At 35.0% G+C, this 23,150-nt stretch overlaps 2 protein-coding genes and 1 pseudogene across 2 annotated transcripts; all 3 read right to left on the bottom strand.

The window, feature by feature from the left end:
* Positions 1–1,083: 1,083 nt before the first annotated feature.
* On the bottom strand, positions 1,084–21,693 carry LOC126707924 (carboxylesterase 1-like). Its single transcript, XM_050407667.1, has 2 exons — positions 21,604–21,693; positions 1,084–2,277 (listed from the first exon to the last, which is right to left on the bottom strand). The coding sequence occupies exon 2, from the start codon at positions 2,269–2,271 to the stop codon at positions 1,291–1,293; it is 981 nt and encodes a 326-aa protein (XP_050263624.1). The 5' UTR covers positions 2,272–2,277; positions 21,604–21,693; the 3' UTR covers positions 1,084–1,290.
* Positions 17,640–21,620, bottom strand: LOC126707925 (carboxylesterase 1-like). The gene is made up of 2 exons (XM_050407668.1): positions 21,599–21,620; positions 17,640–18,776 (listed from the first exon to the last, which is right to left on the bottom strand). The coding sequence occupies exons 1-2, from the start codon at positions 21,603–21,605 to the stop codon at positions 17,803–17,805; spliced, it is 981 nt and encodes a 326-aa protein (XP_050263625.1). The 5' UTR covers positions 21,606–21,620; the 3' UTR covers positions 17,640–17,802.
* LOC126707922 (carboxylesterase 1-like) lies at positions 19,774–21,545 on the bottom strand (annotated as a pseudogene).
* Positions 21,694–23,150: the final 1,457 nt, after the last annotated feature.

Genomic DNA, 23,150 nt, shown 5'->3' with positions numbered 1-23,150 from the left:
TCACTTAATATATATATATATATATATATATGTATGTATAAAATTTTAAGAATAAATATAACATGCTAGCTAAAAAAAGAGAGTAAGTAATTATGAAGGAAAAAAATTATATTGAATTTTTTTTAATAAAGTTTTAACCTATAACATCTATTCTTGATGATAGCTTTTTATTGTCAAAACAAGACACTAATTAATTTTTTTTTGGTATACGCCATAATTGACACTTTACCATGAACGCACAATTCTATAATGAACTTAAGAAGTAAATCTTACAAAGAAAGGAAGAGTCATCTTTAAATCTATAAAAATGAGAATATGAGCGACGATGAGTGGGTCAAGGAGGCGATGACCGACGACACGATGGTGGTGGATTTGCTGTTAAGGCTCTTCCAAGCTCAGCCTCCTCTGCCGAAGCCTGTTCAGGCTGTTCTCCGCCTCGGCTAGACTATCCGCCAGCATCATTCCAAGTCAGCACCCAGACATGGTGACTCCACCACGAAGAAGAAGGCCGAGCTTGCGTGAGCCAGTCCTACCACGCCGCTGTCATGGAGCAGCGCCACCTCTGCCAGCGACGGCGCTCTCGATGGCTTTGAGGAGTCAAGCCGTCTTTCCAAACCGACTGTAAGCTCGAGATCTAAGGTTTGTTGCTCTGATTTTTCCGATTTTTGTTTTGACTCAGTGAGTTCGTGGGAGCGCGGTTACGACTTACTACTAGTGACTCCGTTTGGATTTCATTTATGACAGAAGTGCCCCTGTGGAAGTCGAATATTTTCCTTTATTGGTTTTAGTATACCCCTCTTTGCATGGGGACGCATCATGATTTCCAGAGCTAGTTCCGTCATTTCATTCGCCACCAGATCAGAAATTCAGAATGTTCGCCGTCTGACCTCGTTTCCTTTCTTCTTCTTCTTCTTCTTCATTTTTTTTTTTTTTTTTACATCCCGTTGACCAAACTGCCCTCGACTTTCCGCTTTTTTATTTTTATTTTCCCATTTATTTTGAAAAATATTTTTAACAATTCTTTCAGAGAAAATTGGTGACTTTCATTCAACGCATGAAGATGGAGGAATCATAGGGCGGGCCTGATTGAATCACTCTTCACATTTTTATTTTTAAAATTAATTTTCTTTCACACTTTTTGTCTCCGTGTCATGCTCCACCTTTTGTCAAAATTACCAAAGAAAGGAAGGGCCATTTTTAATCTAGAATTCCACCATTACGCAACACAATTAAATCAATAATCACCATGACTCATGGCTTAGAAGAAAAAAAACATAATCATTTGTGTAATCAAATTAATATAAAATTCTTAACTTGCTCCAAGAATGCCTTGCCCCTAGAGGAGTCATGAAAATCCACCCCATGGCAACCTCCAACACCGAAATGACCCACCACGTGTACACCATGTTCCTCCAACAGCTTCACCAGCTTAACCTGATGATCAAACAAATGGTCCCCATCACAACCAGTCACCAAAACCTTCCATCCCAGCAACCTTATATTTTCCAACAGCTTAGACCCACCTCCCACCGTTGGATTGCAATACTCATGATCACGGTCAACCCCAATTGGCAAAGACAACTCCCACATCAGATCAGTAACACACAGTGGCAACGTTGGATCGTTGACCAACCTCAACTCTGACTCACTCCTTTGGGTCCCACCAAAGAATGGTTGTTGCAATATCAGCCCTCGGATATTCAAAGGCCCGAGATGGTCAGCTTCCGCAGCTACACGTAGTCCTGCACGGTAGGCTATGTTTCCCCCAGCACTCATGCCCATGATGAAACAGTTTGAAAAATCAGCGTACTTTGTCAACCAATCATCTTGGGTGGTTTTGATCCGGTACAACGCTTCCACAGCATCATCATAAGCCGCCGGGAGCCGATGCTCCGGGGCGAGGCGGTACTCGACCGATGCGATGATGACACGTAGTTCATTGGCCAAGCGGACACAATGATCATGTACAGTAGATGAGGCTGCACTGTATAAGATGAATCCTCCCCCATGGCAATAAACTATAAGAGGTAGCTTCAGGTGTGAGGAGCTATCAAGTGCTTCACGAGGTAGATATATTCTGACCCAGGTGTTGTTTGATTGGTTAATTGGGATGTCTTTGGAGAGAACTGAAATGGGAAGGCTGGGATCAGATGTGGGTGGGGTTTCTGGAATATCGAGAGCTCTGGTTATCGTGCCGTCTGGGTTTCGGACTATCTGGAGGAGCTGGTACGGATCCCCGGTGGGATTGATTGGTGCATTTTGACCTGACATTTTACTCTCTTTTGATGGCTGTTAGAAATTTTGGCTGCCTCTTGTTTCTTTATAGTATATTGCTTATAGATCCAAAAATATGTTAGATGTTGTATTAATACTATCAGGTATAAGCTTCCAAAACAAAAAATTATTCAAAAATACTAAAAGGTGTAAAGATGACCAATGGATTCGGTGGGTGATTTTTCTGAAAAAAAAAAAGATTCGGTAGGTGATGAATCCATGCATGACGAAGCAGCTGATAGCGAAATATAGAATAGACAAATTTATTCTATGGGTTTGTTTCGATACAACTTATTTTTGCTGAAATTGAAAATTGAAACTAAAAATACTGTAGCAAAATAATTTTTAAATGTGTAAATAATATTGTAAGACCAATTTTTAATGAAAAACTTGTTGAAAAATGTAATTTGTGGGATCTGTAAATAGTGCATAGGTGTACTGTTCACAATTGACTTGTCAACAATTGCAGGCTGAACAAAAAAAAAAAAAAAAAAAAAAAAAAAAAAACTGCAGATTACAAAACGCAATCGCCAAATTAATTTGAATCCAAACAGGTACTATATTATTCCATAAAAAAATTAATTTTAAATTATTACGATTGAATTGAAGTCACTTTCACTAACCTTGCAATTGAGTCCTAAAAACAATCGGATGTGAGCAATATGTTAGATTTTTATTTTTAAGATATATAAAATAGAATTTCAACTTATGTCTCTTGTGGGGGTAAAATTCATCAGTCAACAGTGGGCCTTGGGACCTGTGCGGAGTCTAGCCATAGCAAGAAGTGAAGACATGGCTGGAAGACTTTCAGCCCAATCCTGTTGGGCCGGGCTTGTTTAAGGGGCGTCCGAGGAGGAGTGTCTCCTCGGACGAACCAAATGGGAGTCCAACTCACGCCCTGTACACGGTGAGAAATCGTCCCAAATAGAAGGAAAATGCTAGACGTTCAGGGGGCAACCACAACTGCCGCATTAAATGCAAGGAAGTTACTTTTCCAGCCGCATTAATGTAGAAAGGACAGGAGAATAGTATTATCTTGGCCAGTGCAACTCACAGGAAAAGAAGGGGGATGTCCTATGGGACAGACACTCAAGTAGAGGCCTAGATGGTTAATAAGTGTAAGGCCATTATCAATTGAAGGATGCTATATAAGAGAAGAAAATCCCTATGACTAGGGGATCGGAAAATTGAGAGGAAAAAGAAGGAAGAGAGAAAAAGAGAAAGGAATTCTGTAAACAGAGCATAAGAAGCACTCATACAGCCTCAAGGACTGTTATCCCATGAAACTTAATGAAATATCCCCACGTTCAAATTGTTGCATGGCATATTAATAATTGCATTTACTCTGTCAAGACGTAATTCTGTGACTCACTCTCTACAAATTCATTGTTGAGGGTCTTTTGGGCCAGAATCGCCTGCTTGCTGGGCCTGGATCCCAAAAACCGCCCTTACATCTCTTTATCCTTATTACTCTTTATTTTCTCCATAATGATTACTTTTTATCATGCAAAGACTTTATCAATTGAAATTGTTTTCCATATATTTCCATAATAGACTTTATTTATTGAGCTAACCATATATACTCTTATTATTTCCCAAATACTAAGATTAATAACTCAATTGTTCTCAATTTTTATTTATAGTATTATGAATATTTGGATGTGTTTGTTTTACTGAAAGATATTTGATGCATAGATGAACTAAAAACCATAAAGCACAAAAATTAAATTTTCAATAAAGTTTTTGTGTTTCTTGAGTATCATTATTTATTCTCAAAGATTATATATATATATATATATATATATGGTAGAGCCGTATATATAAAAAGATGGTAATTTTTATTATTATGAATATAATAAAATGTGGTTCTAGCTTCTAACTTTTAATTCAGTTATTCCACTTTTTACACATAAAACACCCCATACGGCCATAATCCCATGCCATTAATGGTCTGAAGATGGAAAACAATAATTATGAAAATGATGTTTTATTTATGATTTAACAGCATCAAAGTCAAAACAACGACTTTTCAATACATATAACAACATAGCATTAATCACATCAACAACATTACAACGTTATCCTTTGTGCAAGACTTTTGACATGTGGACTATTCTTCCTAGGCAGCCAATGAAGAAAATATGAAAATTTTAAGGACCACATGGAGTGCCTTAACTTTGGCAGGCTCAAACATATCTATCCCATGATAACCACCCCCCACCAAATTGGATCACCACTAACACACCCTTTTTTCTCATCAGTTTTACCAACTCAGTTTGATGTTCAAATAGTATGTCCCCATCATAGCCCACCACCAAAGACCTTCCATCCTAGTAGAGATCATACAAGTAGATGAAAAGGTAGAAAATGAAATTCAAAAATGAAGATAAAGAGAAGTGGGGATACGTGTGTGGAGGAGAAAAAACAAGAGAAAAAAGAAAAGAAAAAGAACAAACATATGGATGGAAAAAAATGAAGAGAGAAGAAAAAATAAAATTGAGAAATGTTATCATGATATTTTTACAATTCTTTCACAATAAATTTTAAGTTGCGGATTATTATTGGCTATTGCAGTTGAGAAAAAAATAATTTTAGTAGTGAGTTCAAATTAGAACCGGTAATAACTTACCACATAGGAACATTACACTTCTCATTAAAAATAGATGATCCTACGACTCACTATATCATTGCCACAAGTGCTACTCAAGATTTATTAAAAAATATCACCAAAAATTTTAAATATTAAAGAAAGAATGAAAAAATAATATTTATATAGAATAGAGAAAATATAGAGAATGTGTTGAAAAATGTATTTGAAAAAGTGAGTAGATAAAAGGAATATATAATTGTTCACTGTTCAAACAGTACAAAAATTTGAAGAAGTTGCTGGAGATACTCTTAGTGGTTGAAAGAACAAGAGCTTTTATGTTGAATGTTAAGTGAGCCCAAGCTAAACTCTATTTTTCAACAAGCAATGTTAGAAGTTAGATCGTAACTTTGTTCACAACTTATTAAGGTCGCAAATTGTAGTTGAAAGTTGAAACATCATTTTATATGTACCTAGCCACCATTGACATTTTTCAATCACAACATGTCAAGGCAGTTGTGACAATTTTTTAATGCCACACGTGTTCCTTGGTGTGTTGTTTTCTTGTTTGGAGTGTGGGCTTTGTCTACATAGGAACAAAGTGTTCTTCCAATTAAAAGAGGCAATCAACTTAGAGCTTACTAAATAGTGCATTATGAAGGCCGTTGGATTTCATTTTCTCTCTTCCTCTAAACCTGTTGGGTGGACCCACTATATATGACATCTTTCTCAAATGGATCAATCACCTGTATGTTGGTTCAAGCTTAACACTAATGGTCTTTGCGCACTTTAATTCAAGGTTTTTCTAAGGTTATTGGTATTGCTACTAGCTAGCCTTGTCACAAAATTTTGTGTTGGGTTTACACATGTGAATAAAGTCCAACATTGAATAATGATGAGAATAATAAGCACTTAATATAACATAATTGAGCACATATCAATGGGATTTAGGCTTCTTGGGTTAAAGTATGTCTCTCTATGTTATATTAATTACTCAAAGAAGCTTCACAATATGTTTATCTCCCCAACAAGTGGTATTAGAGTCCATGGTGATGTGGGGCAAAGGTGGCAAGGTTATCGAGATTCCTTTCGTAGTTGGAGCAGAAACATAGTGTACGTATACTTGGAGCCTTTTTGCAAATGAAGCAGGGTGAGTCCCTTTTACAGTTAGAGCGGGGACAATATATTGCCCAAGCAAGCCCATAAAGCTCACATAAACGATCTTAGAAAAGACCCAACAAAAGAGTATTATTGCCAATAGTGCAAAACAACAATGAGGTACGAGATTCCCATAGAGGATAAAAGACATGCGGGGTTGACAAGTAGAGGCCCATGGATAATGCACTAGTGAAGGGAAAGGCCTATTAAGCAAGGGAAGTGAGTAGGACTTATTCATGGCCTAGAGAGAGGTTTTGAAAGCCCACAGAGAGATAGAGACTCAAATATAAAGGGGAGACTATTGGGTGTACAAGTGTGAGTGAAGTCCCACATTAAATAATATTGAGAAAATAAGTACTTAATATAACATAATTGAACATATACCCATGAGATTTAGGTCTTTTGTGTTAAAATGTGTCTCTATATGTTATATTAATTATTCAAGGAAACTCTTCAAGGTGTTAATCTCCCCACACTTTGGGCTTTGTGGGATGGCTCAATAATGATTAGAGCTAAGCTAGCTAGGGATTGCTAATTAAATTGTTGTTGACTTAGATGCTATGGATGTTGTTTCTCTTATTACTAATAGTGCTTCTGTTTCCAAACTTTTCAAAATGTCTAGCTAGAGTATAACTTGAGGGAAACTAATAAAGCAATGGACTTAGTTGTAATCAAGTAGAAACTTTTGTAACTTGAAGCTACTTTGGAACTAGATACTTACGAATTATGATGTGATGACATCCTCGCTAATAGGACTACTGTTGGAAATATAAAAATGAATAAAAAATTTGATACAACAAACAATATCCCAAATAATTAACAAGAAAGTAAATTAGCAATAATAATAAATATAAATAAATTTAGGAACAATCTCATAGTGCTATAGATTCACTCAAAGAACTTTGTTCTTAAAAGTTGATTCGTGTCATCCAAAGTAAAACTCAGTGTGATTGGTTCTCTTGGACAAACAACCCTCCAAGTTTAGATTATAGTCTTCTATTGCCTTTCCTTAAAAACAAATATTCTTGTAAAAAAAATATGTAGAAGAGAAAGATGATAGAATTGTGTATATCTAAATATAGAGCAGTAACTTTTTTTTTGGAAAAGGTGTTATGATAAGTATTATATAGGCTACTTATGAAAATAATAATCTATAGTTATTGGTTACTAATAATCTATAAAAGTCCAATGGCTATATCATCAATTTTTGCCTAATGACTATTTTTCTTATAATTACCAAACTATTATTTTACTCACAAATTCCCAACGGCTAGAAATCTCATAATTGTCCAACGGCTATTTTACTTATAAATTCTTAATGGTTAGAAAATAAATAATAATAAAAGTGTTTGGAACATACACCAACATCAACAATGACCACCAGATAACTAGAGAATTCTTACTTTCAAAACAAAAAAATAAAATAAAATAACAAAATAACAGAGAAAACGCAATACCAAATATGAGTAATAATGGAGAGCTGGATAGAAATGATAAGCCATAGAATTGAATCACTCACTAAGTTCTTAATAAATTTTTTTTTTTTTTTTTTTTGAGTACACATTCATTTGAATCTTGAACATATAATTACTTCATTCTCCATCATACTCTTCTCTTCTTTTCTTTTTATTTTTTTGCTTCAAGAAAGACTCTAATGAAAATAAATTTTTTTGGCGAAAACACCATTTTGGTCCTTACATTTTAATAACAGTCAATTTGGTCCTTATTATTTTCACATTACAGTCAATTTAGTCTCTACTGTTAACTTACTAACGGAATTACTTATGTGGCAAACCCTACCGTTGACTTACTAACAGAATTGATTACGCGGCAAATGTTGTGCACTATTGGCATACTTAAAAATGACGTGGCTAATAAAAAAAGAGAAATGATATGTCTACAACATTTTTACAACAAATCCTAAGTGGCAAGTTGTTACTAGTTGTTATTGTCAGGGCAAAAAAATAATCTTAGTGTTAGTTTCAAATTTGAACCAATAATAACTAACCACCTGTGATTTGTTGTAAAAATGTTGTAGATGTAGCATCTCTCATAAAAAAAAAGTTTTTAATAAACATTAAAAATTACAATGTGTCAGCATTTAAATTAACAAATTTTTTTTTTATCAATTAAAAAAAGATAGAAAAACAAAATTTTAGACCATTCCCAATTTTTCTGTTACATTCTTTTTAGCCAAACACCAAACTTAAAAATAAATTTGTACCATATCAGACTATTCTTCTCCTTCTCAAACTCTTTATCTATCTCTCTTTCTCACTTGCAAACCCAAAGTTCTCACTTTCTAATGACTCTAATCTACAACTGAACCTAGCTTCAATCCTCCATGGCCAAAGTCCTTAAGCTCTTCTAGCATTTACTACTAGCAGTGCTGCTGCTTGATTGCCAGCAAAAATGTCTTCGCTCTCCTCCAAGGCCATTGACTGCCGCAGCTCCATCGGACATGATGTTAGCCATAACAGATAACACACATGCGCAAACTTAGACACCTTCCTTCCTTCAATTCTTTCCTTGGAACCATTTTCTCTTTGCTTGTCCAAAAACAAAAACAAAAAAAAATAATAATAATAAAAAAATTTATATATATATATATATATATAGAGAGATGGGTTCAAGTTACACCTGGTGTAACTCTAAAGAGTTACACATTTTTTAAACCATTGGATTTAAATAAATCCAATGGTCAAAAAAAGACCCTCATTAATGCTAACATTCTTACAAGTATCTCATTAATTATCTCTTATTTATTGCATTCAATACGTATATCTAGACCCAATAAAAGAATACATCTGACTCTCTCTCTCTCTCTCTACGTTTGGTGTTCAAGCCTTTTTCTCTCTGTTTGTCTCCGTTTGCTGCTGCTCCTCCACCATTGTTCTAGGTTACTGCCAGAAAAAAAAAAAAAAAAAAAAAAAAATCGCATTAACGTGTTGTGAGTGCTCTGTTTCTATTGTGAGTGCTCTCTCTCTACATTTGGTGTTCAAGCCTTTGTCTCTCCATTTGTCTCCATTTGCTTCTCCACCATTGTTCCAGGTTGCCACCACAAAAAAAAAAAAAAAAAAAAAAAAAACCATTGATTGCATTAACGTGTTGTGAGTGCTCTGTTTCTATTGTAAGTACAAACACATTAAAGCTCCACCATTGTTCCACCTCCACCATTGCTCCTCCACCATTGTGAGTACTCTATTTCTATTTTTCCTTTCTTTTATGTTGTGAGTGCTCTGTTTTTTTTTTTCCCCTTTTCTGGAACACAATAAATGGTTCACAAAGAATCATGTGGCAATACAGATTTGTTAAAACCATTGTATGTGTAGTAAATTTAGAGAAACTTACACTGTGGCTTACATCGTTGGTAGTTCCCTAGTTACATCCCCAAGTTGTGAGTGCTCTAAAAAAACTAACATTGTGACTTACACTGTTGAATAGTTGAAGAAATTGATAAACAAAAGACATCACTGAAGCTAGACATGAACATATTAATTCTTTTTTTCTTTTGCGAGAAAGAGACATGAACTTATATAGGTGGCTGATGATGATACAATAATGGACAAACAACAATTTGCCAACCAATTAATGATTTTGATGATGCAACTGCTCTGGAGCAATTTAATAAAAAACATTATTTGGCAGAAATATCTAGTTTTCATGTTCCAAATCCATAATTAGACTGATGGAATATATATTTTTTTTATTTAAAAAATTTCATGTTTTCAAAGTCGAAATTGAATTTGAGTGTCCACTTGAGTGTTTGGTTATGATTATGTACATTTTTATATCTTTGTCATTTTAAACATTTTTATTTAAAATGATTGCATTTTTTTTTTTTTTTTTTTGTGTGTTCATTATTTGTATTGGTTCTTATAGTTACTAAATCACAAATGGAATGTGAAGAGTTATATGATGCCCCAGACAATTCGAGACCATTAGAACAAGAGTTACCGCTTGAAGATTTTGGTGATTGTGAGTTGAAATCCAAGCCATATGTCGGAATGCAATTTGACTTCCTTGATGATGTTGAAACTTTTTACAAAGAATTTGCCAAAAAAGAAGGTTTTGGAATCCGTATCCGTACGAGTAAAAAAGCACCCAGAAGTGATGATGTAACAAGTCATATTTATGTATGTTGTAGTGAAGGGCAGTGCAAAACAAAAAATGCATTAGACAATGGTTTGAGTAGAGATGATGAAAACAAGGCCCATAGAAGTTGCTCAAGTCTTAGAACTGGATGTGAAGCAATGCTTAGGGTCATGAAAAATAAGAAGTTGCAGAAATGGGTTGTGAAGGGATTTGACAACAACCACAATCATGGTATTATTAGTCCAAAGAGTGTGTCATACCTCCGATGCCACAAAAAAATTTCTACCGCTGCTAAGAGTCTAGTTGAAAAATTTGGTAAAAAAGGTCTTCCAACAGGAAAAGTTGCCATGATGTTCAATGTAGGTGACCAAACATTTACAAATAGAGATTGTTGGAATCACTTGAGAGATGTTAGGGGAAAAAATCTAGATGTTGGAGATGCCTCAGTTGTCCTTAATTATTTCCAAAAACAACAAGCTCAAAACTCCAATTTCTTTTATGCAATTCAATGTGATGATGTTGGCCATATAATTTTTTTTGGGTGGATGCGCGATCAAGAATGACTTATCAATACTTTTGGGATGTAGTGACATTTGACACAACTTACAAAACAAGCAAGTATGATATGCCATTTGCTCCTTTTACGAGGTTAAACCATCATTGTCAATCAATTTTATTAGGTTGTGCATTGTTGCAAGATGAGACAGAACAAACTTTTGTGTGGCTATTTGAAACTTGGCTTCAAGCAATGTGGGGGAAGGAACCAAAATCTATTATTACAAATCAAGATTTAGCCATGGGTGCAGCTTTGCAAAGGTATTCCCAAGAACTAGTCATTGTCTTTGTCTTTGGCATATTAAGAAGAAATTTCTAGAGAAACTTTCCCATATATATCATAAGAATTCAATATTCAAACGTGAGTTGAAGAGATGCATACGTGAGTCACCTAGTGTGGAAAAATTTGAGGAGGCTTGGAAGAGCCTAATATTGACTTATGGCTTGAAGAGAAATGAATGGCTTGAAGGATTATTTAATATTCGAGAGTCATGGGTACCGGTTTACAATAGAAATACTTTCTTTGCAGGAATGAACACTACCCAGAGAAGTGAAAGCATCAATGTGTTCTTTGATTCCTTTGTTAACTCAAGAACTACACTAAAGGATTTTGTGGTCAAATTTGCAAAGGCGGTGGACAGTCGTTATAAGAAAGAAAGGAAGGAAGACTTTGATTCAAGACATAAAACACCTTCTTTGGTAATTGGCTCAAAAATAGAGCATCAAGTTGCTTCTATATACATGAGAACCATATTGAACAAGTTCCAAAAAGAATTGGTGAGTAGTAATCACTTTACAAAGGAAAAGGTTGAGAAAAATGGAACTTTTTATAGGTACAAAGTAACAAGTTCCCTTTGATCCAAATGATGCATTTATTGTGAAGTTGAACATGGAATCAAAAGTTTGTGAATGTGACTGCCAACTTTTTGAGTTTGTGGGAATTGTTTGTAGGCACATGTTATTAATCTTCCAGGTTAAAAATATTTTTCAGATTCCTAGCCACTACATCCTACAACGTTGGACAAAAGAAGCAAATAAAGAACTCAAAAGTGTAGAATATAGATCAAGCTTTGAGGATGAGCATCATATGTCAAAAGCCTTACGAAGCATCCATGTTTGTCAACGTGTAAGTCAATTGTCTTACCTTGCTAAAAAATCTGAAGATATATATAAAATGATAATCTCAGACTTTTAGACCATACCCTTAAGAAAGCTTTTGGAATGGAAAATGAACTGCTTGAAGATAAGGAAGATGATGAAATGGATATGCATCACAAGAGTGGCGAATCTGCTGACATTGTTGAAGTAGAAGACTGCTCTGTCATTGTTCCTTTAAATATAAAAGATCCACATGTATCACAAACCAAAGGTCGAAAGAAAAGTACCGAGAAACAAGGTCCTAGTGGGAGAATTAAAGGTGGGCTTGAAATATCCTTAGCTCGTGCAATGACAAAAAGATGATCTTGTCAACTTTGTGGGGGTTATTGTCATAATCGTTGTACTTGTAAACAATTTAATGGCGAAGGAAGTGATTACCAAGATGAAGAAAACATTACAGAGGTTGATGACAATGATATTGATGATTTAGCATAAAGTGAGTTCTTTCATTACATTTTTCAAGTTTTTTTTTTTTTTTTTAAGAATTTTTTATTGTAATAATATATATCTCATGTTTCAAATTTACTTATACCTTTTTTTGTTCTACTGTAAATACATGTGGCTGAAGAGAATCACAAAATGATCATTCCATGGTGGAATTTATATATATATTGAGTCCAAGTAGCTGAAGGAACTATGTTTAAGGAGCTATATTGTTAATCATGATGAAATAGTTTTATTTGGTTTTTTGTTTTGTTTTTTTAAGGACCTATGTTGCAATACTGTTTTTGCTTCAATTTAATGTCATTAACAGTGTGTTTTTAAGGACCTATGTTGGAATACTGTTATTTAAGGACATATGCCTCATTTTTTCAAATTTTCTACTGTTTACCTCTTGTTTTGAGGGGGTACTTGCAGCTTTGTGTTTACTTTTTTAATAACAGTTTCTTAGAATTGATCTATCTTTGTTTGTGGTTCTAAATAATAGGTAGTATAGCTGCTTTAAGTTATTGACTACACTTTACTGCACTTATTGCATTGCATTAGCATAGTTGTTTGTCTACTGCATTGCACTGTTTGTTTACTGCACTGCATAAGTTACTGCATTAGTGGTTTTTTTTTATTGCACTTATTGCACTACATTAGCATAGTTGTTTGTTTACTGCACTGCACTATTTATTTACTGCACTACATAAGTTACTGCATTAGTAGTTTTTTTAAGTCTGCACTGCATAAGTTCCTGCATAAGTTCTGTACTGTTTACAGCACTTTACTGCACTGCATTAGTATAGTTGTTTGTTTACTGTACTACACTGTTTGTTTACTGCACTGCATAAGTTATTGCATTAATGGTTTTTTTTTACTGCACTGCATTAGCATAGTTGTTTGTTTACTGCACTGCATAAGTTACTGCATTTGTGGTTTTTTTTACCGCACTGCATTAGCATAGTTGTTTGTTTACTGCACTGCACTGTTTGTACCTATATCAATGGCACTGTGACTGTCATTTAGTCTCCATCAATCCTAGGAATTCAATTGGGATGACTATAAAACCAAACCAAACCAATAAATTTGATGCATTTAACTATAAACAAGTGTGCTTATACAAAACTTAGACATATAATTACAGATAGTTCAAGAAGTGCTGTAAACCCATGTTTGAATGACTGTAGACTAGTTCAAAAGTGAATTAATGTGGAACTAGTCTTTACAAACAATCAGATCATTACACGTGTATATAAATCACAACTAACAATTAAAAACTAATCCTAAACTACAGGTAGTATAGCTACTTTAAATTACTGCACTGTCTACTCTGTTTACTACACTTTTAACTGCATTGTCTGCACTGTTGCTTAGGTATTCTTGGCTTGAACTCTTCCAATGCACTGTTATGGCATTTTGCCTCTCTACTTGAGTCTTTGTCTTGATATACTCCAATACTAGGAGCAGAAAGCCTTTCCATACAAGACCTTGCGCAATTCGCACCTGTAAAAGAGGCAAAGGAACTCCATCATTTTCATAATACATATAAAAAAAAACTCCATGAAATACTGTCTAGAAAAGTATAAGGAATTCAATAGAAGCATTACGCAGAATTGACTATTATCATCATTGGAAGAATAGTTCCAGAACCATATATTTCTTTTATGCTAGAAAGAGTTGAGTTCTCCTCAACCCATTCAAGAACTATGTATCCAAGATTGTAGTGTGGGCAGGGCTCTTCATTTTACATTGCTCCATTGCTGAATATGTATGGTTGAGCACAAACTAAAAATACACTATTGAATCCAATTCCTATAAAGTATAAAATAGGCTAATTAGAGCCACAATATGACATATCCTACCCAACCAATAGCTTAAAGGAAAAATAAAAAATTAGTTTTATCTAAATTCTAATAGGTTCATACTTCCAACAGTTTACTTGAGTATTATTAACTAGTAATCATCATTAAAATTGTGCATATAACCATAGTAAGGTTGGCATAAAAGTGATTTGAGTAGAAATGTAGTAAAATTGAAGCTAAGACATAAGAGAGGTTAATTGCTGCAAAATCAAATTCCAAGCAACATAAGAGAGGTTAACTAAGTGGCCCTCACATCCAAGTAGCAATAATTGTGGATGGGCGAAAATACTACATCCATAAATATAAAGAACACTTCAAAATACAATAATAAACAGCCACCAATCACACATTTACCATCTCTTTAACATCAAAATAAGCCTAAAAAACAAACACAAAATCATCTAACCAAATGTTGTCCTCACCACATATATCTCAGATTCACTTTGCACATTGTAGTGCATGTATATGCAAGTGCCAAAATGATCATACCACTAATCTTGATCATATCTAAGCAAAAAATATAACTTCTAGCATGATCTAGAAACTAAAATGACTTACGAATCAAAGTTACATGTTTATGCCTTGTTCCTGATACTTAAGAATTTACATGATAACAATCGCATGTCCAAGAATGAGTTTTGATGATTAAAGTAAGCTTTTCTCAGGGAAATAGGCAAGTTTCATGAAAAGACCATACCCAAAATTTTTAAAATGGAAACAAAAAAAATAAATAAATAAATTCCATTGGGGCATTTTATCAAACAGTTGGAGCACAAAAGGAATGAGCCTGAATTCCTAATTACCCAGTACAAAAATCACTCAAGATACACCATTTTATCAAGGACTTAACTGTAATTATCAAATAGATCAACATGATTATCAAAGGGAATCAAAGAAAAGAAAATAATTAAAAAATCAAGAACGCCTATGGTAGAACATTTTATTTTATAGGGCATGAAAATCCTAGAATTTCATCTGGCCAAAAAGAAAGGGAAATTGGACTCACCTTGTGCTGCGATGAGTAGGTAGTGCCCAAGTTTCCGTTGTTGCCGAGTGGGAAGTCGGAGATGATAACCCAACTTTGGCAGGAAAACATCTTGTTTGGCATTGGGGGAAAATGACCCACAACCCATCGAAGACAATTGTGAATTTTCTCTCATCAATGTTCGGCTTGGTTTTTTTTATTTTCTTTTCCTCTTTTTCTGCTAGCAACCTGTGGAGGTGGAAGTGGAGCAATGGAGGAGGAGATAGAGAGAGAGAAACGCAAGTTTAGAAAAGAGAGAGAGAGAAACTAACGGAGACAAACGGCTTAAACCAAACATAGAGAGAGAGAGAGAGAGAGAGAGAGAGAGAGAGGGAGAGAGAGAGAGAGAGTCAGACATGTTTGGGGTTTAGAGATAGGTTTGAAGGAAATTAATGAGAGTAATTAATGAGATTTTATTAAAAATATTTGTAATATTGAGGGCGCTTTTTTAACCGTTGAATCTACTTTAATCTAATGGCTTAAAAAAAGGTATAACTTGAACTCATCTCATATATATATATATATATATATAGATGGGTTCAAGTTACACCTGGTGTAACTTTATAAAAGTTACACAATTTTTAGACCATAAATTCTCATTAGATCTAACGGTGATAAATTACTACTTGCTATCTCATTAATGCAGAATTATTGTATGCCAAGTCAATTACTTTTACTGAATTTTCTCACATTTATTGCCCAACATCCCTCAATCACCTTCCCACTACCACGGTACAACACCTCTAGAAAAAGTGCCAGACAAAGTGCCAGACTTGGCCATTCCATGGAGATCATTGAAAAATAAAAATATTACAGAGTTTTCTTTCCGAGTCTCATGAAAATATCTTTGACATAGGTCTCCTTCCATGAGAATCTTAAGGCTTGAGAATTTCTTGACTAGACCTGTACCATCTTGCAATTTACAACAAGAATTAGAATGCTCTTAAACTTAACTCCGGGTATTTTCAAAGACTTGACAATCACTCCAAAAATCACCGTCTCTGCACCTTCCTCAAAATCACGATTTTAAAACTGTACACTAGCTTGCACCTTCTCTGCACATCTTTAGAGAATATACTCGGATTTACAATTACACCAGATATCAAAAATATTTGATTTGATGGTGATTTTGGATCACCATATCAAAAATTTAAGATATGATTTTGGATCACCAAATATCAAAATTCACCATCTCTGCACCTTCCAAAAATCACGATTTTAAAACTGTATTTATGCCATTTTGATCATGAGTATTGACAAGAGGGACAAAGTTTTACAACATCATAAATAATTGTATTGGCATAGCACAGCTTGTGTTGAGGAACTGTTTAGCCAACATTCAGGGCACGAAAATATAAGGAATCTTCAAAGGTTCCAAGGGAAAAATCATGAAAAGTTACGCATTTGTCAGAATCTGTTGAAACTTTTCTATTGATTAATGCAAGTTCTTGCTTTCTGTTTGCATTTACTTGTTTTCCTTCTCTATCTCTTTCTCTTTGTTTTCATTTTTGTTTTCCTTCTCACAAACATCTAATGTAGTGTTCTGCAATTATTTTTTTTATATTTTTCTTTCCTTCTTCTGTCGGCAATCTTTCAACAATGGTGGAGAGAGAGAAACGTAGAGAGAGAGAGTCAAATATTACATTTTTTTTTTTTTTTTTTTTTTTTTGTGTTTAGAGATAGATATAAAATACAATAAATGAGAAATAATTAATGAGATCCTAATCAGAATATTAGTATTAATGAGAGATTTTTTTTTTTTTTTTACCGTTGGATTTACTTAAATCCAATGGTTTAAAAAATGTGTAACTTTAAAGAGTTACACCAGGTGTAACTTTAAAGAGTTACACCAGGTGTAACTTGAACCCATCTCATATATATATATATATATATAAGCAATTGAAATATTGGTCTTCTGGGTATTCTTTATTTGAATATGTGTCTTTGTTGCTATTAGTTTGATTGTGAGTTTGCTGCGAGATTTTAGAGATTGTGAGATAAAAGAGAGAGAGAGAGAGAGAGAGAGAGAGAGAGAGAGAGAGAGAGAGAGAGAGAGAGAGAGAGAGAGAGAGAGAGAGAGAGAGAGAGAGAGAGAGAGAGAGAGATCAACTCTAGATTTTACTATTTAAGAAAGAAACAAATAAAGAGAAGCAGAAAATCAAATTTGGAACAAATTTGAGTTTGAGTCTTGTGATTAGTTACCAGGAAAATACAAGAAAATTTGAGGGTGATCTTAATTTTTTATTCTTGAGATTTTTAATTTTTTTTTTTACAATTTAAATACTAACATGGAATATTTTAATGACTAACAAAAAATTTTATTATTATTTTATTAGTTACGTTATCTTTAAGTATGTCAATAGTGCACACCGTTTGTCACATAAGCAATTCCGTTAGTAAGTTAACAGTAAGAACCAAATTGACTGCAATATGAAAATAACAGGAATCAAATTGACTGTTATTAAAATATAAGGATCAAATTGACTATAACTCTAAAGTGTGAGGACCAAAATGGTGTTCACCAAATTTTATTTTCTCCATCATACTCTTACAAAGAAAGGAAGGGCCATTTTTAATCTAGAACTCCACCATTATGCAACACAATCAAATCAATAATCACCATGACTCATGGCTTAGAAGAAAAAACATGGTCATTCATGTAATCAAATTAATATAAAATTCTTAACTTGCTCCAAGAATGCCTTGCCCCTAGAGGAGTCATGAAAGTCCACCCCATGACAACCTCCAACACTGAAATGACCCACCACGTGTACACCATGTTCCTCCAACAGCTTCACCAGCTCAACCTGACGATCAAACAAAAGGTCCCCATCACAACCAGTCACCAAAACCTTCCATTCCAGCAACCTCATTTTCTCCAATAGCTTAGACCCACCTCCCGCCGTTGGATTGCAATACTCATGATCACGGTCAACCCCAATTGGCAATGACAACTCCCACAGCAGATCAGAAACACACAGTGGCAACGTTGGATCAGTGACCAACCTCAGCTCTGACTCACTCCTTTGGGTCCCACCAAAGAATGGTTGTTGCAATATCAGCCCTCGGATATTCAAAGGCCCGAGATGGTCAGCTTCCGCAGCTACACGTAGTCCTGCTTGGTAGGCTATGTTTCCCCCAGCACTCATGCCCATAATGAAACAGTTTGAAAAATCAGCGTACTTTGTCAACCAATCATCTTGGGTGGTTTTGATCCGGTACAACGCTTCCACAGCATCATCATAAGCCGCCGGGAGCCGATGCTCCGGGGTGAGGCGGTACTCGACCGATGCGATGATGACACGTAGTTCATTGGCCAAGCGGACACAATGATCGTGTACATGAGATGAGGCTGCACTGTATAAGATGAATCCTCCCCCATGGCAATAAACTAAAAGAGGTAGCTTCAGGTGTGAGGAGCTATCAAGTGCTTCACGAGGTAGATATATTCTGACCCATGTGTTGTTTGATTGGTTAATTGGGATGTCTTTGGAGTGAACTGAAATGGAAAGGCTAGGATCAGATGTGGGTGGGGTTTCTGGAATATCGAGAGCTCGGGTTATCGTGCCGTCCGGGTTTCGGACTATCTGGAGGAGCTGGTACGGATCCCCGGTGGGATTGATTGGTGCATCTTGACCTGACATTTTACTCTCTTTTGACGGCTGTTAGAAATTTTGGCTGCCTCTTTGTTTCTTTATAGATCCAAAAAATATGTTAGATGTTGTCTTAAATTCTTAATACTATCAGGTATAAGCTTCCAAAACAAAAAAATGATTTAAAAATACAATAAGGTACAAACGTGATGAATCATGCATGACGAAGCAGATAGCGAAATATAGAACAGACAAATTTACTTTATATTATTCCATAAAAAATTTAATTTTAAATTATTACGATTGAAGTCACTTTCACTAACTTATTGTGAGCAATATGTTAAATTTTTTCTTTTTATAATGATTACTTTTTATCATGCAAAGATTTTTTTTAATTGAAATTGTTCTCCACACATTTCCATAATATACTTTATTTATTGAGTTAATTATATATACCCTCATTATTTCTCAAATATTAAAATCAATAACTCAATCGTTCTCTTCACACACATATATCTTAACAGGTTGTATTTTTATTATCTTTTTATTTATAATATTATGAATATTTTGACGTGTTTTTTTGCTGAAAGATATTTGATGCTTAGATGAACCATAAAGCACAAAAATTAAGGAACCGTTTGGTATAAGAGTTTAAACATATGTGATATGTTTTTAGTTTTTAAATAACATTTTTACACATTTCCACACATTTGTTCATCTACACAAATTTTCCAAAAATATAAAAATACAAACAAAGTTACTCTAGTAAAGTTACCAAACAATCCCTAAATTTTCAATTAAAGTTTGTGTGTTTCTTAAGTATACCATTAATTATTTGCAAATATTATATATATGATAGAGCCGTATATATAAAAAGATGGTATTTTGTATTATAATTAATATAATAAAATGCGGTTCTAACTTCTAACTTTTAATTCAATTATTCCACTTTTTACACATAAAACACCCCATGCGGTCATAATTCCATGCCAATAATGGTCTGAAGATGGAAAACAATAATTATGAAAATGATCAACGAACTTTTCAGTACATATAACAACATGGCATTAATCACATCAACAACATTACAACGTTATTCTTTGTGCAGACTTTTGACCTGTGGACTGTTCTTCCTAGGCAACCAATGAAGACAATATGAAATTTTTAAGAACCACATGGAGTGCCTTAGCTTTGGCAGGCTCAAAAAAATCTACCCCATGATAGCCCCCCTCACCAAATTGGCTCACCACTGACACACCCTTTTCTCTCATCAGTTTTGCCGACTCAATTTGATGTTCAAACAGTATGTCCCCATCACAGCCCACCACCAAGACCTTCCATCCTAGCAGCTTGATCTTTTCCAAAAGCTGAGGCCCATCTCCAACCTTTGGATTGCAATACTCATGGTCGCGGTCAGCAATTGGTAATGACAATTCCCACATTAGATCACAAACACTTAGTGGCAAAGTTGGATGATTGTCCCTCAATTCTGATTGAGTCCTTTGGGACCCACCAAAGTATGGTTGATGCAATATCAACCCTCTGACCACCAAAGGCTCAAGTTTATCAGTTTCCACGGATGCACGTAACCCTGCATGGTAGGCTATGTTACCACCAGAACTAACACCCATAATAAACGTGTTAGATAAATCAGCATAATCTCTTAGCCAATCATCTGGGGTAGTTTTGATCCAGTGTAACGCTTCCATAGCATCATCATAAGCCGCCGGCAGACGGTGCTCTGGGGCGAGGCGGTACTCGACGGATACCATGATGACGTGGAGGTCAATTGCCATGTTGGCACAAAAATCATGGAAATTTGATGAGGCTGCACTGAAAAGGATGAACCCTCCTCCATGGAAGTAAAACTATGAGAGGCAATTTAGTGGAGGAGTTATGATCAAGTGCTTCTCTGGGTAGGAATATTCTGACCCAGGTGTTGTTTGATTGGTTTAGAGGGATGTCTTTGGAGAGAACTGGAGTGGGGTGGCTAGGATCAGGTGTGGGTGGAGTGTTCGGGATTTCTCGGAGGCGTGTGATCGTGCCGTCGGCATTGAGGGCGATTTGGAGGTGTTGGTAGGGATCAACGGTGGGATTTGAGGAAGCAGTTTGACTTGACATGGCGAACTCTCTAGCTTTGTGATGAGATTTCTGCTCAAATTGTTTGTAAGAATTAGGAAAAGCTTGAAGCTTCAACAATGGAGAGAGCGTAAAACAGAGAGAAAAGTTAGGAAGAGAACTCTCTGAATTGGTTATTCAAGCTTCATTAGTTTCATGCACCTACATCTCAATATATAGTATACAAAAGCTTCTAGAAGGATCCTATCTAACAAACTCTAGAACAGAAAATGACAGCTGTACAGAAAAATATCTCCACTCTACACAAAAATATCTGATGCTCAATCTTGTTGAAAACAGAGGAAGTCAAGCCCGTGCTCAATGAGGAAGAACAGCTGTATAAAACGACACCGTGTGTTGCCTTGAATAAGCTGTGACGACATAAGGAAGAAACGATGCCGTTTATCATTTAGACAAACGTCATCGTTTTAAGTCTCAATAATATTTAAACTCAAGTGACCATTGGAACAGTGTGTTCTTGACCTTCTTCATTTGTAGGCTATGCAGTCACTGATTCCACTTACATTGTTGAGTAATTGTAATATATATAGTTGTGTAAGGAACTAAGGATGGAGTTTGTTATGTGTTTGACTTTCGCTTGGGAAGATATATATAAGTTAAAGGCTGGGATCAGATGTGGGTGGGGTTTCTGGAATATCGAGAGCTCGGGTTATCATGCCGTCCGGGTTTCGGACTATCTGGAGGAGCTGGTACGGATCCCCGTTGGGATTGATTGGTGCATTTTGACCTGACATTTTACTCTCTTTTGATGGCTGTTAGAAATTTTGGCTGCCTCTTGTTTCTTTATAGTATATTGCTTATAGATCCAAAAATATGTTAGATGTTGTATTAATACTATCAGGTATAAGCTTCCAAAACAAAAAATTATTCAAAAATACTAAAAGGTGTAAAGATGACCAATGGATTCGGTAGGTGATTTTTCTTAAAAAAAAAAAAAAAGATTCGGTAGGTGATGAATCCATGCATGACGAAGCAGCTGATAGCGAAATATAGAACAGACAAATTAATTTACTCTATATTATTCCATAAAAAAATTAATTTTTATTTATAGTATTATGAATATTTTGATGGGTTTTTTATTTACTGAAAGATATTTGATGCGTAGATGAACTATAAAGCACAAAAATTAAATTTTTAATAAAGTTTTTGTGTTTCTTGAGTATCATTATTTATTTTCAAAGATTATATATATGGTAGAACTGCATATATAAAAAGATGGTAATTTTTATTATTATTATTAATATAATAAAATGTGGTTCTAGCTTCTAACTTTTAATTCAGTTATTCCACTTCTTACACATAAAAAACCCCATACGGCCATAATCCCATGCCATTAATGGTCTGAAGATGGAAAACAATAATTATGAAAATGGTGTTTTATTTATGATTTAACAGCATCAAAGCCAAAACAATGACTTTTCAATACATATACCAACATAGCATTAATCACATCAACAACATTACAACGTTATTCTTTGTGCAAGACTTGACATGTGGACTATTCTTCCTAGGCAGCCAATGAAGAAAATATGAAATTTTTAAGACCACATGGAGTGCCTTAGCTTTGGCAGGCTCAAACATATCTATCCCATGATAACCAGCCCCCCCACCAACACCCCCCCCCCCCCCCCCCCCCCCCCCCCCCCCCCCCCCCAAATTGGCTCACCACTAACACACCCTTTTCTCTCATCAGTTTTACCAACTCAGTTTGATGTTCAAACAGTATGTCCCCATCACAGCCCACCACCAAGACCTTCGATCCTAGTAGAGATCATACAAGTAGATGAAAAGGTAGAAAATGAAATTAAAAAATGAAGATAAAGAGGAGAAGTGGGGATATGTGTGTGGAGGAGAAAAAACATGAGAAAAAAGAAAAGAAAAAGAACAAACATATGGATGGAAAAAAATGAAGAGAGAAGAAAAAATAAAATTTTGATGGCTGTCTTCGATTACCGAACCTCCGTGGGATTGATTGGTGCATCTTGACCTGACATTCTACTCTCTTTTGATGGCTGTTAGAAATTTTGGCTGCCTCTTGTTTCTTTATAGTCTATTGCTTATAGATCCAAAAATATGTTAGATGTTGTATTAATTAATACTATCAGGTATAAGCTTCCAAAACAAAAAAAAAAATGATTCAAAAACACTATAAGGTACAAAGATAACCAATGTATTCGACCCAATCCACCATGGTGGGTTAAAAAAATTCAACCCAACCCAACCCATCACAAAGGTACAACCCAACCTAATCCAACCCACATAAATTGGGTTGAACCCAT

This window comes from Quercus robur, chromosome 12, assembly GCF_932294415.1.
Source record: "Quercus robur chromosome 12, dhQueRobu3.1, whole genome shotgun sequence".
Classification (NCBI taxonomy): domain Eukaryota; kingdom Viridiplantae; phylum Streptophyta; class Magnoliopsida; order Fagales; family Fagaceae; genus Quercus; species Quercus robur.
This window is presented reverse-complemented; position numbering and strand designations above follow the sequence as displayed.